This window comes from Lathamus discolor, chromosome 3, assembly GCF_037157495.1.
Source record: "Lathamus discolor isolate bLatDis1 chromosome 3, bLatDis1.hap1, whole genome shotgun sequence".
NCBI lineage: Eukaryota > Metazoa > Chordata > Aves > Psittaciformes > Psittacidae > Lathamus > Lathamus discolor.
In genome coordinates, this window is record NC_088886.1 from 72,382,199 (window position 1) to 72,398,886 (window position 16,688).

At 39.7% G+C, this 16,688-nt stretch overlaps 1 protein-coding gene across 1 annotated transcript in view; it reads right to left on the reverse strand.

Moving 5' to 3' along the window:
• Window positions 1–16,688, reverse strand: part of SPAG16 (sperm associated antigen 16) — a 432,582-nt gene that overhangs the window by 128,815 nt on the left and 287,079 nt on the right. The window contains exon 15 of the mRNA XM_065669744.1: window positions 99–164. Within this exon, the coding sequence (XP_065525816.1) occupies window positions 99–164 (66 nt within the window). The remainder of the gene's footprint in view (window positions 1–98; window positions 165–16,688) is intronic.

The following is a 16,688-nucleotide window of genomic DNA, read 5'->3' on the forward strand; positions in this document are numbered from 1 at the left end:
CACCACAGAGCATGACAGTATTTACCAGAGCAGGGAACATGATGATTAAAAAAAGAAAGAAACCAGAAAAACCCACAAAATTCATACTCAGAACTTACATTCAGGTTGAATGTAGCATGATTACAGGAATGCAGGTGACCATAGAATGTGTAGACGCAGAGACCCTAGGAATTAAACATAAAAACAAAGCAATTAAGTAACTTATAGTGACATAAATTATTCTACCCTTGTAAATAGAAAGACCTTGATTTTATGGCTGTGTGCAAACCAAGGCACTTTGTGTGCTAAAAATCAGCTCCTGGTTGCTAGAAGAGGAGCATATTTCTCACAATTACTAAGGAAATACATCCTTACTTCACATAATAGCTAGCAGAGAAGGTGCATTGAAATACCACAAAAAAAGCCATCTCCCTTGCCAGAGGGAGAATTCGAAGGTGTAATCACTGCTGCCAAACGACAGAGCTCTTGCTCTAAGGCAGTGATTCAGTACATGTCTCTTGATATTCCACACACACCACTAAAGTCTTCCTTAAGGAATCACAAGCATGAAATCAAAATTAATTATCTTTTGTCATCTTCCACATTAAGCCATAAGTGACCTACATAGTGCAGTAACATATGTCAGATGTCATCACTGATGTCTGACTTGTTCTCCCAGTACAAGAGGTATCCAACCACAGCACCTCCTGCTAAAAAACTCCAAAGTCTTCAAGATGGGAAGAAAGAGGTATTAAAAATAGATGCAGTTCTCTGTTTTCATAAAAATCACTGGCTTCATAGGGAACAGCAGCAAAAATACTTTCTATTAAAAGTCCAACCCAGCTTTCTATTAAAAGTCCAACCTTATCCTGAAGAACAAGTTTTCACCCTAAGAAAACATTTTGTTGACTCTGCAATTGAAATACTATTTGTTGTATTTTTCTGGAGAGACAAAACAACCCCAAACCAAGATCTGGAATTGCTCTACTTGTCCTAGCAATCCTTCTTTGTACATAATTCCAGCTTGAATCAATCTTTCAGGAGGAGGGGTAACATAGCTTAATCATACCTCTGTCATGCTTTTAAGTTTAAGCCATCAGCTTCATTCCATTATAATTTTCCCAGTTATAAAAAAATGAAAAAATCGCTCCTCCTGTGACATAACATATTTGAATTTGCTTTTGCATCAACAAAACCTCCTACATGAGGAGGTTTTATCATCAGCATGCTTTATCAGTATATTCTTACAGTTTGCAACAAGTCCTTTCAGGCAAGTAGTTAATAAGGTTTGACCACATAGTAATTCTGGAGGGAAACTACTTGATAATACTCTATAGTTTGTATTACATCTGTGAACCATTTAGAAGTCAGTCCAACAAAATAGCAGTTAAAAGGGATTAGACTGCTGTTGTAAATATCTCAGGGGTTAAGAGCGAAGAAGGAAAAGAGCTATTGAAACTGAAGGGTAGTGTTGATGCAGGAACATTATCTGCAGATAAATTTCAGCTGGAAATGAGAAGACAGTTCTCAAACAGTGAGATGCAAACCCTCTCTTCCACTCCAAGAGGTGGGGATAAAAAATTCTCATTAACTGCAAGAAGCTGCTTGAAAAGGCTGGAAATAAATGACCTTTTGCTGCATGTGATCTTTGGGCTCAACTTGGAAGACCAAGGAGACTCTTTCCAGTCTTGTTCAGGTAGCATTAGAATACAAATATCTGATAAATCCCAGCATTTAATGCTTCATGGAATTTCTTCTGTTTAAAAATGTCACCAAAAAAAATGGGCAGAAGGCTACTTTGGCAAGTGCCATTTTGTATCTCATTGTATTTTTTATTTACCGTTCTGGCTTGAAGTAGTCTGCTTCAAGGCTGCAGACACTATTGAGATCAAACTAGGAAATTAGTATTATTCCCATGGAAGGACTGCAAGACAAACAAAACAAAAATAAAATGCTCTGGACTATTATAAGCAATCCACTGTCTAAAAAGTAAGCACAACATTCACTATAAGCATAAAAGGAACCACAAAGCACAGTTCTTGAGTCCTCCACAGTTTTCAACAGACTTACAAGAGGAAAAATGCTAAAAAACGCCCCCCAAAAGAATGCCTATTTACATGACTTCTGAATAAAAATATATGAACTGATAAATCTCGATGAAAAGAAAATGTAAATAATTATTATCCAGTTCTAAACTCATTGTTGGAATAGAAATTACACCAAATTCCCCAAGATTGTCAGGCAAATTAAATTTTATAAAGGTGAACATAACAGGAGACAAGGATAGCCAAACACATAAGAGCAATCTATAAAGGCAAAAAATCAAGGACATAAAATCTATCTATCTTGTGACCTAGCAGCAATACCAATTGTACCCAATCCATGGTAACAACAAAATGCTGGTGCTGTTTTGCATGTAAAAAGTAGTCCCTGTGAAGTAACTGCTGTTGCTCAGCAGGTTATAGTATTTATCCTCAAACTCACTCAAATACCAGTATATACCCAGTAATCATTCCACAAATGCAGAGAAAGCATGCCTTCACAAACCATCATGCCATGCCACAAAATGAATGTAAATGCTCTGATTTCTCTTCTGTAAGCCAATTCAGTATAAAGCTTCTGAAAAGGATTTTAATAATAGTAATAACAATAATAAAAGCTAGACAAAGGCAATGGTTCTGTAAAGTGTTTCTCAATCTTATTGCTGAAACTTAATTTCCAAATGTCACTTTATTTTTATTCAACGCACAGCTAGTGTTTTCTTTACCAACACCAGGACATCTGAGCTTTGCATACACAGATATCATGAAAACAAAACTGGAAAGATTACTATTTAGCTGTAATGTCCCAGGAAAATCAAACAGTAATAAATATTCTCATGATCAGAGCTCATGTTAAGATAGGACTGAGCTTTCAGCACCATGAGCTCAGCGGTAAGTTAATGATACCCCTTTTGTACATGCATTCTGCCTTTCAGTCTTTAATTATAAAATAACAAATAACACCACCAGGACCCCTGCTTCATTCACTGTAGAACTAAACAGGGCTTAGTCTCCCTTTGAGAAAAGCTTGGAGCACCTCTTCTTCAGGGGAATTTCACTGGAGTGCTTTGCAAATTGGTCTTTGGCTTACTAACAGCTTCTTGTCATCCAGGAACCAGCTGTACACATTTGCCTTTTACCTGAATTTCTTAAAGGTTCAAGACGAGCAGGGGCAAACTTCTGGGATTTGTATCACAAGGATAAAAGGAGAGGAAAAAGCAGAAGCTTGTCTTAATGTTAGGGGAGTTGTCAGTTAGAGAAAATTAGGCTCCTTTGCTGCTACCTTCAAAGTCTCACTGACAATTATCCCATTGACAGAGATGACATTATCACAAATTGAGAGTAGGCGAAACAACAAAACATCACAGCAGAAGTCTGAAGCTGTTAAAAGACCATTTTTTTCCCACATTTGACCCACAGGGTGTATCCAGTCTCCTTGCGTATGACACTGTAGCAGTATAAGGGACAGTAAATTATGGAGAATATATTATTATTGTTAACTGAGTCATCAGGTCTTGATTGAAATCTTAATGGAGGAAATCTCAGTTCTATTCACTCCTTGAGCTACTGCCCAATTACATTAATAACCATATATTCTTCCTCTGCAGAAAACAGATAATAGCAACGCTCAAAGAAAATAAAATATGATGTGTTCTGAATTGTTTTGCTGTGGGTTTAGCGGGTTTTGGTTTGGGTTTTTTTTTTCCTAATAATTATTCATACATGCACATACACATATAATTTTCCAGTTTGAAACCCAGAAATTAACATTAGAATCAGCAGTTAGAAACACCATGGCATTATGTTATGGAGCCAATCAACCTCTCAGCTTGCACTGAACACAGGCATTAATTGCCTGCCTTGGACTGGAGCTATCGAAAAGACTTCAGAGAGAGAAAACATTCCTTTTTTTCTGGTTTTTTTTTTTTTTTCTTTTTTAATGCAACCCAGTATTGCAGAAAAGCAGCCTGACCTTTGGAACTATGGATCTACGAACAGTAATCCTGCTGCAAAAGTAGTTAAACAAGGAGCCTAAATTTGAATGATTTTTTGTTCTGACTTCCACAGGCTAAAAGGCCATGATTTCGGAATCAGTAGTGAAATTCTGCTGTAAATCCTCCCTGTAGGCATACGAATACTAGGGCAGGACAAGACAGGCTGAAGACAATCATAATTAATATACTTAGCTCTGCTTAAGTAGAATTAAGCTCAACTATTTACTACGTAACACAGCAGTTGAATCTTCCTACACCTATTTTAATTACCAGTTCAGCAGCAACAACAACAAGCTTCCAAACCTAACAAGTGATAATTCAAGCAGCTGTGGAAAAAATAAACAGTTTAAAACTGTTGAGCATCATTTAAAAACTACTCATGTTTTTTAACTCTGCTGCTTTGATTATTTTTCTACATTTTGAATGCCCTGTTATACATGAAAGTCTGACATGAACAAACGTACTTTGCCAAGTTCAAAAATCAAGACAACAAATCCATTTAATCAAGATGAGTGTAACAGACTAAGTGCAAAACATAATTATCTGTGCAAGTTTGATATGATATTAGCTTTTAGGTAACAACATCCGAATATGAGATTTATCTAAACAGTGTTCAGATAAGAGAATTATTTGTAATTTCTTGGTTCATTTAGAAATAAACTCAAAGAAATATGTTCATTTAGAAGGACTAAACTAAGAAAAGTGTTCAAACCATGAAGCACTTAACAGTGGAACTATTCACCTCATTCTCTTCACTAAAAAGAAACAAAATTTCCCAACAGTTTTTTATGAAAGGTTTACTTTTATTTGGGGGAGAAAAATAGTATCTTGAATGAAATTTCCAATCTTACATAAGTAAATTTTTTTTTCAGAAAGTCAAATAATCTAATGCTTAAGGAAGCTTCCTTCACTAGACTTGAACTTTTCCTAAAGCAAGGGTCATGTTAGATGTTCCATGACTGGCACTATCATACAGTGGCTATTGACTCACTGGGGAAGGTCTAACCTTTCTCTCAATCCCCTTGCTGAATATGGCCAAGACTTTCCTCTTTTTTACAGCAAAGAGCAACATTAAAAGGGCAACTCCTACTCAAACCCTTGCCTTATTCATTACACAGACTTTCTGCTTGGTCTACCTCCAGTCTGCATTAGCAAGGCACTAGAAAGCTCTGAAGGAAACGTGACATATCCAGCAGAACTGTGGGCTCTGAAGTCACTTCATGCTGCAGGGGAATTGCCTGCATTGTTGCACTGGAAGCTTCAAAAGGGATTTGGATCTCTTTATTAGATCATAAGCAATGGCAAGGTAACTTCTAAAAAAAGAGATTACTCATTTTCATGGGATATGACAGGTAAACAAAAAAACTGGAGGAAGGATCCTAAAAACACCTCCCCCCTCTACCTTTGCAAGACAGCTCCTTTCTTTTACTCTCTCCTTCCAGCCCAGCCTCTAATAACTCACTTCAGCAATTTCTAGCATCACACGATGTCTGTGTGACCGCATGCAAGGTCAGATCTGCTGCTCACAGCAAGAGCTGCGCTCTTCCCCATCTGCCCCATCCTGTCTCATCCAGAGGGCACCACTCAGAGCAAGGCAAACCGCATCCATCTCCCAGCTCCTCAGAAGCCTCTTTGAGCACATGATGTACAGTATCTGTACAGTAAGCAGTGAACAAATTTGGAAAACAGTTTTACCATCTGTCACCACAGGTTTGACTTGATAAGCTCAAATACAGAAACTTCAGCATGGAGTTTGCTTCTGTTCTCCTTGCTTGGAATAGACCCTGGGGGGGAAATCATGCGGAGAAGACTGTTTCTTGATGTTAGACTAAGGGTATTACTCAGATATTTTGTAATCCTGTCTTAAATATAATATCTTATATATTAATGAACAAATGATTAAATGAATAAGATGAATCAATAAAATTAACCTCCAACCATCATTTGTGTGCCTTATTACACAAGGATTCAGGGAGGCAGGTATGTACAAGAAAGCTGAGTACATCTGCTGTTGGGCCCTTTGCTATTACAGTGATCTCTCTTTTCCACAGACAGCTTTTGATATATATTTTTTTTAACTTTATTCACTATATCTTCCTAAAGAAATGAAAGAGAACTTTGGATCTCTTAAAAATGCATGAACTTATATAACAACTTCCATACTGTGAAAGATTAAAAACTTGAGAAACAGTGTTTTTCTAAACCAAGGTAATAAAAACCAGAAATAGAGCTCTGCCTGCCAGCTAAGCCTAACACCATGCTTTTTACCACAGACCAGCCTTCCTTTCACTTCAGAGTTAGCAGCACCTGCTGTTAAAAGTACAGGACAAAACCTAAATTAACCTTGCTCTGGGACACTCCTGAATTACCTCATTTTCCTGTATCTGAACTTTCACCTGAACATAGCATTAAAGTCTTCTGCACTGAACATGCAGTCATATTCATTTTCCTTAATTTGAAGAAAAAGTATGTTTCTAGGCCAAGACCTCGTATGCTAAATCTGTTCAAAGCAAACCTCTAAGGCTCTCCTAAAAAACACTAAAACCAGGAGTTTATAGTAAGAAATGCTGACAGATTATATTCTTGCCAGCATAATATAACCTGACTCTAAGATAAATGTTTCATGAATTAAAAAAAGTTGAAAAAAGCTCCTCTGCTTAGCTTTGTTCTCGAGATGAAAGTGAATTATCTTTTTGTCTTCTACTGACAGTTGTACAGCAGTCTGCGGAAACCTGTAACCACAGGCAGTATTTAAACAGACATGACCGTGTGGGATTCTGTCCTCACTAAACTCTTGCAAGAGACATCAAACTTCTGACTACATAAGGAAGAAAAAAGGTTTTCTAGCAAGCAGATACCTTCCTGAACTTTTGTCTGTGAAGAGACAGAAAAGTCATCTCCTCTTGGAGAGATCACAGATCAGCACAGTTCCACAGGCATGGCCATGACGGACCATTCAGGGGGGAGGAGGGAAAAATTCCTTTGCTGAACCCATCATTCCCTTAAAAGAAAATAAATAGAAGGAAAGTCCCTCAGAGATATTGAAATTCTTTTACTAACAGCAGATTTGTGTATTATTCACCTGGTTGATATTGGCAGATGGCTTCGGTAACAGGATAAACTGCATCTTAATAAGGATTTGCAAGGCAGGTGAACATACATCACTGTCAGCACCAAAAAAAAAGTCAAATTTGGTTAACTGCATTTCTCCTATGCAGTATAACTCCTGGATGTTCCAGGGAGGGCAGGACGGACCAGCAGTGCAAGAGCAACAACGGCCAGGGAATTCTGTACACTGAAGCCCATTAACTGAAGACTTCTCAGCATGGGATATAGCCTTTTTCTGACAGAATTAGGCAGCCCATATTTACCATAACTAAAGCTTACTTTAAAGTAACTCAGTATTCCAACAGCTGGCAAAACATACCACCTGTTTTCAGGAGAGTAATGTGTGAATGACAGAAACCTAGTAGGACTGCAGCTGGCAAAACATACCACCTGTTTTCAGGAGAGTAATGTGTGAATGACAGAAACCTAGTAGGACTGTCTAACATGAAACACTATGAGTTCTATTGCTTTAATGTAAAAACGAGATCAAAAAGATTAATTATAAATGAGTGAAAGTTGCTGGTGGAATATAACTGGAAAAGTTACGAGCGCAGTGAAAGCACAGCAAAGAAACACAAAAGAGTTTCTGTTGGCTTTGAAAATGAAATTACATGAAAGCAGAATAAAACAATGAATGCATAATTTAATTATACATGACAAAAAGGGAGAGGGCTACACGGGAAACCCTTTCCTCCTTCCCACATTGAAAGGCAGAAAGTTTGAAACTTAAGTTGCATGCTTGGCAAGTTTTTACTTTTCCTCTGTCCAGAAGTGACCAGCATCTGGCCTGCACAAAAACTACAGAAGGAATAAGAAGCTGTTCACATGTAGAAAGTTCACCTTCTGCACACATATGGCTTCTACAGATGAATCTACCACTCCTGTGCATTGTCTGCACTCAAGAATTGTGTTTCTTCACCTGATAATCCAACTCTGCTTTGGTAACAGAAGTCTTAAGAAAGCAGCAACTGAGCAAATCCCCATGATACCCTATCTTCTGATCTTATCTGGAGATGAGAAATTAAGTATCAGCCTGAAGGATTTTAGTGCTTTGAAAACCTTAAGCTCAATTTCGGCCCAAATGCCAAACTGTTGCTTTCAGTGAATTCATACCAGAACACTCGTTATTTTTCCTAAAAAGAAAAGGGGAAAAACTAAGCAGCTTTAACTGAAAGAAGACAGTATAGAGGTAAAAGCAGGTACATCCACAACTGTGATTATTAAATAAAACAAATGAGGTATCCCAAAAGTTTAAAAAGGAAAATGTAAGAAAAAGCTGAGAAATTTCTTCGCTTCAGAGAGTCTGTATAAATCAAGAGTAAGCCAATAAGATCAAAGTTATTACTTCTCTGACAGCCATTGGAGAGTGTTTACTTCTATTGGTATAAATGAATTTGTAAGCCTTCTGTATTCACACTGTGAATTTTGTTCTGGCAGTCATTATGCATCGAAAGCATCTCATCCAAATTTCAAATGGCAGATGCACAGACAAAAATACCAACATGAGGAAAACAGAAAAGGGCAAAATTAACAGAACGTGTCTCCAGTTCTCTTTTGTTAACCTGCAACTGCTGAATAGCACTCTTGAAGACAGGTTCCTCTCGGGTCTCTATTTTCTCTATTAACCATCAGGAAGGGATTAACTAGTTCTCAAAGTAAGTGTCTTGGCAAAGAAAACACACCACTTGCTCATCAACTGCTGCTGCTTTAAGAATCATGGTACTGCTGACCTGAGGGACTGAGATCAAAGAAGAGAATCCAGACTATTTGGCTGGAAACATTGAAGAAGTTATTAACTGGAAAAAGAAGTCACTGAAATAAAGAAGCAATAATAATTGAATAAAAAATAGAGAACAGTTTAATTTTAAAAAGCCTTTAGATTTCACAATTTGAAAATATCATCAGAGAAAGAGGAGAAAATGTTGAAATCGGATCTTACAAACACACTGTCTGTAGATTCTGTGCACTAGATCCTGCATGCACTGTCTACATATTCTGAGTGAAAGGAGAAAAAAAGATTGCAAATGCCTATAAAAAATATTCCTAATTTTCTCCAATTTCCAATTCAGAATTGTATTCAAAAGCAAATTCATGTGATATTTTAAAAAGTGAGATTTCCTGGAGAAAAGAGAAAGTAAAGCAAGAAGGTGATGGAAATAGTTACATTTTTTAGTAAGTCTACCGGACATCTAAGTTTTATTTAGCATTCAAAACACAAATACTCAATTCCTATCTCAGTATCTCGATAGTATTATGGTTAACTTCGATTCCATTTAGGAACAGGCAAACTTTGTCTCATAAACTTGCATGCTTTATATGTTATGGGCCTTTCATATTTGTGGCCCCTTGTTTAGCTGAAACAGATACCATGTGAAAGGCATCATCCTTTTGGTCATTGCCTTACACTCCCACAAGGAGGTACCAAAAAATGAAGCAGATCTGGGGCCTACTGAAGGTAATGACAACTTTACTGCCAGTTTCACGAACAGCATGAGGACACATGGTAATGCCTTTGCTAGAAAAAGACTTCCACCTGGTGTCAAGTTTCATTGCACATTAATTACTTACGCCAATAAATATGCTTATGCTCAGGCCAAAGTTGTGTAAATACATCCTTTCAACTTCCGTCACACAAAGGATTCCCACTGGAACTACCCTGCTGAATCTCAGTCTAAGGATTACTAATGTTATCTTTGACTGTAGCACACAAAGAGTTGTGGTCAATGGCTCAGTGTCCTGCAGGAGACCAGTAACTAGTGGTGTCCCTCAGGGATCAGTGTTGGGACTGGTCTTGTTTAACATCTTCACCACTGACATGGACAGTGGGATTGAGTGCGCCCTCAGCAAGTTTGCTGATGACACCAAGCTGTGTGGTTCGGTTGATACGCTGGAGGGAAGGGATGCCATCCAGAGGGACCTCGACATGCTTGTGAGGTGGGCTGATGCCAACCTTATGAAGTTCAACCATGACAAGTGCAAGGTCCTACACCTGGGTCAGAGCAATCCCAGGCACAGCTACAGATTGGGCAGAGAAAAGATTCAGAGCAGCCCTGAGAAGAAGGACTTGGGGGTGTTGGTCGATGAGAAAATGAACATGAGGTGGCTTCAGTGTGCGCTCGCAGCCCAGAAATCCAACCGTATCCTGGGCTGCATCAAAAGGAACGTGACCAACAGGTCAAAGGAGGTGATCCTGCCCCTCTACTCTGCTCTTGTGAGACCTCACCTGGAGTATTGTGTGCAGTTCTGGTGTCCTCAACATATAAAGGACATGGAACTGTTGGAACAAGTCCAGAGGAGGGCCACGAGGATGATCAGGGGACTGGAGAACCTCCCATATGAAGACAGGCTGAGGAAGTTGGGGCTCTTCAGCCTGGAGAAGAGAAGGCTGCATGGAGACCTCATAGCAGCCTTCCAGTATCTGAAGGGGGCCTATAGGGATGCTGGGGAGGGACTCTTCATCAGGGACTGTAGTGACAGGACAAGGGGTAACGGGTTAAAACTTAAACAGGGGAAGTTTAGATTGGATATAAGGAGGAAATTCTTCCCTGCTAGGGTGGTGAGGCACTGGAATGGGTTGCCCAGGGAGGTTGTGAGTGCTCCATCCCTGGCAGTGTTCAAGGCCAGGTTGGATGAAGCCTTGGGTGGGATGGTTTAGTGTGAGGGGTCCCTGCCCATGGTGGGGGGGTTGGAACTAGATGATCTTGAGGTCCTTTCCAACCCTAACTATTCTATGATTCTATTCTATGATTCTATGTTCCCAGTAGAAACTGTATTCAGTCTTGGTAGTAAAGGAATTAGGCAAAATACCAACTTTTGAAGTCCCACCTGCTTTATAAATTCTTATTGATCATCTCACAGAAGAATTATTTTAATCATTAAAAATACACTCTAGTGGCTTAGGTTTATTAAGCTTATTAATGTTTCCCACTAAACTTAATGACTTAAATGAAATAGGAGTAAATATATTTTTTAGTCCATCAATACTGGCACTGTATGTAGTGACTGGATTTACAGGACTACGGAGTACGCAACTATTAATGTCACCTTCAAAGAAGCAAGTGTATAGGGTTGAAATCAAAGAATCTTTACTGGGAATATCCCACAACAAAGCAAATATCAAAATAATTTATAAATACATACATATATATATATACACATGAATACATAGTGCTTCATGTGCAAGAAGATAAGTAAAAATGATAAAAATACTGGGAAAAATTATTCCAAAGCAATATGAAAACTTTCCCCCCACATGTTTTTGTCTGGTGCTAACAAGGTTATTGAGGGCAGAAGGGATAAAAACATTTAGCATCTGAGGAGCTTGTGCTTTTCACTTGTTTTAGCACCATTTTCCCAAGATGTTCACATCATGGCACAAGATTCTAGAGATACTGAAGAGAAGTGAAACTCCTGGAAGCCTTTTCAGAGACCTCTTGCAATATTAGAGCAGGATTACATTACCTCCTAGATTAAAAAAAGTTTCTTCTAAAATTCAGCCTGTCAGAGTTGCCAGGATTAGATCTGGGACTAAATGTATTATGATTAAGCTAAATGCTGTCTGAGTATTAGATCATAGAATCATAGAATAGTCAGGGTTGGAAAAGACCTTAAGATCACTTAGCTCCAACCCCCCTGCCATGGGCAGGGACACCTCACACTAAACCATCCCACCCAAGGCTCTGTTCAACCTGGCCTTGAACACTGCCAGGGATGGAGCATTCACAGCTTCCCTGGGCAACCCATTCCAGTGCCTCACCACCCTCACAGTAAAGAACTTCCTCCTTATATCCAATCTAAACTTCCCCTATTTAAGTTTGAACCCATTACCCCTTGTCCTATCACTACAGTCCTTAATGAAGAGTCCCTCCCCAGCATCTCTATAGGCCCCCTTCAGATACTGGAAGGCTGCTATGAGGTCTCCACGCAGCCTTCTCTTCTCCAGGCTGAAGAGCCCCAACTTTCTCAGCCTATCTTCATTATTCAAACAGCTCACAGGACACTGCAAGCTTGATTTTACATCGACAGAAACTCCCCAAGAAATATATTTCCTGGGATTTTTCTCTAGTAAGAGTTGTAGCATGGGGCCCTTGTCTGAGCAAAACCGAAATGTAAACAGCAGGTTCCCATTAAAGGACTTGTATCATCTACAAAAAAACACCAGCGTTGGGGTTCTGTGAGTTATTAACTGCAGTCTGCTCTGTAATTGTCAGTGAAGTAATCTCATTGACACATACAAGTTAGGAAATAGAGGTCTCATTAACAAAGCCTCTAGCCTCTATTAGATCATATAAATAACCAAGAGAGCCTGCAAAAGATTGATTACAGCCTTTAAACATTTACAGAATCAGTGTTTAATTAAGACAATTTTAATATGCAAATCAAGCCTAATTATCATCATTTGTTAATGTGAAGTCTGCCTGGGCTCTAAACAGCTTCAGCTGCAAATATGGTAACAGTATCATATTTTTGCTGCTTATTTTTGCCCTAGGAAGAATTGCAGAGGAAACAATCAGGTTGCGCTGCCAGTACATATGAAGGCTTTCAAAACCACATTTCCATTTACTGTGTGGAGATGAAGGTCAGAAAACTGCTCAGCGTAGCATAAAATCGAGCTGAAAATTTATGCATTTCTTCACCCACTACTTTGTCGAGTGCTTTAATTAAAGTATTTCCGTCAAAGTTAAGTAACCCCTCTGGGAGCTTCTTTTGATGAAAATCTGCCCTTGTTCAGTGCAATGATCGAATAGATGGGTTTCTAACATAGACCACTGTCACTCAAAAGGTGGTATTGGGAGGTTTTTTCTTTCTAGCTCCTCCGCTCTGGGAATGGTAACCCTCCTACGATGAGAAGCCACCGCATTACAGCAAAGCCCTTGGATATTAAAGTGTGAAACAAAACAAGAGAACAACCCAGCCTTCAGCAACATCATGGGAGGAGCAGCCGGGGAGGAATACAAAACAGCAAGGGAGAAAAAAAATTGCTGTGTTCTGATTCTGGAAGATGTCAAATTAAAGCCTTGAAACCCCCATGAAACCCTTTTCCCTTTTGGGAAAGAGGGTAGGGCAGCTGCAATTCAGTCCTGGAAAAGTCATTCTATTTTCCCAACACTGCTGCTCTCTTGCCTTCACAATGAGCCGCATTGGTTAAAACAAAGAGAACCACTCACCATTGGGTGGTATTGATTTGTGGTTGAGTGATTATGCATTGAAAGCTGGGGAAATCCAGAATGTTTCTGTTTGCAGCATTTTCACTGTATTTTTCTTTGCCATTATGTTTTCTTTCTTCATATTCCCAGTGCTTTAGACCCTATAGTTTCCAAGCCCTCAGTGGTTGACAGTAAAAGGACAGCTTTCTACTTTTACTTATTCTTTAGTATATTTGGTATTTCCAAGTAAATGAAGTCTTCATAAGGGACTTCAAAATAGGAGTTGCAATTATACCAGGCAATGAGTCTTTTAAGAGATTATGAATAAAAATGTAATAAACAGAGTAGAAATAAAATCCAAGAGGCAACTTGAAAAGCCCCCAATTCAACTGGGAGCACAGTGGCTTTCTCCCAGCATCTTGACTGAATAGTGGATGAAAGGACTTCATAGAGAGACAGTGTTTGGCTTCAGCACAGAACCACGGTTGGGAGAGATCTGTCACGCCATCACTTCCCAATGCCTTTTTGAAAGGTCCTTCCTGGAGATGCTCTTGGAGAATGGGGTCTGCTCAGTAGTTTTACTATTGCTGACACAGCAAACTGAAGTTGAGCTGGGCTAGGGGAGAAATTTGGGCTTAGGGGATGGAAGCCTTACATAGTAAGAGCACCTAATGCTTGTGAATGCGCAGGCAACGAAGAGTCAAGTAACAGTACAAAGCTGCTGATGGGGCTGCGAGGCAGCTGGCAGGCGCTGGGGCTGGATTTACAGTGTGTTCCCATGAAGTGCTGTGAGAAAAGGCACAGTGCTCCTGCACAGACTAACAACAGCTAGTGAGCTGCTATTATTCATTGCTATTATTCATGGGTGAATATCTGAACCTGAGAACACCATGAGAATTTGAACTAACCATCCATGGATGGAAGAACCTACAAAGGTTAGTTTTCTAAAACTCGCTATTAGCTATAATGAAAAATATTGACGCTTAGCCAGATTAGTTAGAGGTGATCCTGCCCGTCTACTCTGCTCCCAGGAGACCCCACTTGGAGTATGGTGTACAGTTCTGGTGTCCTCAACATAAGAAGGATATGGAACTGTTGAAGCAAGTCCAGAAGAGGCCACGAGGATGATCAGGGGACTGGAGCACCTCACATGCAAAGACAGGCTGAGAAAGTCAGGGCTGTTCAGCCGGGTGAAGAGAAGCTGCGTGGAGACCTCAGAGCAGCTTCCAGTGTCTGAAGGCAGCTACAAGGATGCTGGAGAGGGACTCTTCATCAGGGACTGTAGTGATACAACATGGAGGAATAGGTTTAAACTGAAACAGGGGAAGTTCAGGTTAGATATACAGAAGAAGTTCTTTACTGTGAGGGGGGTGAGGCACTGGCACAGGCTGCTCAAAGAAGTGTTGAATGCTCCATCCCTGGCAATGTTCAAGGCCAGGCTGGACAGAGCCTTGGGTGACATGGTCTGGTGTGAGGCATCCCTGCCCATGGCAGGGGGTTGGAACTAGATGATCTTGAGGTCCTTTCCAACCCAAACCAGTCTGTGATTCTATGATTTTCAGAGAGCCTATGGAAGCCTGAATTTCAGTGGAACTCTAGAATGGGTGAAGCAAGTATTTGTTCAGGAAATAGGGCATATCTAGTAGGTTTTGTGGAGAAGTATTGTGTTCAGACACAGGATACACCACTGAGCTCTGAGCTACACCATCAGGATTAGAACAGGGAAGGAAAGAACGAAGGAGTATTTCAGAAGTTCAGTTCATTCTGTCATTTACTACAGCCAACAGTGCTGAGAACTTCATACAGACATTAAACTGACAGCGAAGTGAAATGAGAAAGGTGATACCTGAGCCACTAATTCACAGCTGAGGATTCACAGTAATTCTCCAGGTCCCCTCCATGCTACTTACTAACACTGGACAAGAGACAGTCCTTTCTATCCCAGCTGAAATGTCCCAGACCATGGGACGTGCTGTGCCCCATTATACCTGCTCTAATTTTCCAATGCAGCTGCACACAAAACCAGTGACTTATGAAGAAAGTTCTCTTATACAACAGGTAGTTGCTGTCCATAAATATTATTTCATGTTCTTAAGCCTAAAATTGCTATTCGTATTAAAAATATATGAAATACATTCTATGTTTGACACATTGTATGGTCTCATTATGCATGCAAATATCCATACACTTTTGTATCCTGCTTAAGTCTTGGCCTCAGCTGCTCAAACCTGCCAGCAGCTCCAGTGATGGAAAGTTAAAAACATCCCCAAACTCCCTTCTCTAAGTGTTGTCATGTGCACTCCACAAGATGAAGGAGCACCTGAGTCAGACAGAGATCTGATAACTTCCTAAGATATATAGACATATCTCAAAGTAGATATTACTGTCAAAACCTAAAGAGGTTTAAAAATTAATTCAGAAGAAAAATTCCCTGCATTAGACATGCACATCAACCACCCTGCTCTCTAACAATGTTCAGGCATCTACCAAATGAAACACTGCTTTTTATGTAGTGGTCTTTTGAGTGTTCGATCATCTGAGCATCCAAGTTTTGAGACCATTGTTATAAGAACTATCATCAATAAAAAGTACTACTTACACGGCATTTTACACCTTGGAAGAGATTGAGGCTGTGTTGAAGCCTTACTCTCCAATGAGGACAGAATTAGCGCCATTTGACAATGTGGAGAAAAGAAAATACGCTGGCATACATGGCTGAAAGCTGTGGGAGGAATCCTGACACTGAATTTATGCAGAGCAGTAACAGAAGTAGAGCTCTTTCATTAATTTTAGTCTGTAATTTTTCAATTTAATCCAGGTATTTCCTGATTATTGAAAAAAAAGGACAAGTAAAGATACTTAAAAAGAAAAAAAAAGACAAAAATATGCATTTAAGAAAAAGGAGCTCAAATGGAAAACACAAACAGCACGTTAAATGAAAATAACCTATAACTTTCAAATTTTCAAACAAATGTCTACAATCCCAACCAAAGCACTTGGGTTATGTTTAAAGCCATCTCTGCCCAGCTTGTGGCCTTCTTACCCTGATTCCCTGCAGGGAACTAGCAGGAAGCAGGGTGCACTATGTTCCCTTATCCTCCAGCCAGAAGATTCATAGCAGCAGCACAGGCTGGCCCATGTTTATCATCCCTGATGTGGCAGGGTTCTGCCCTTCGTGTGAGCCGTGCTGCTGTACAGCAGGGTCACTGCAATGACACGGCAGAGCTAGCATCTGAGCTCAGGAATCAATTCATGCCCTTGCATGTCTTGAAACCACATGTGGAGTACCTCTTATCCAAGGGTAAGAATATATGGCCACAACAACCTCTCAGGTCTCATCAGAATGTACATCTAGCCGCTGTACAAGACAAGATGGCACAAGAAGTGTTGCACTATGAGATATCACATTACGTTCATTT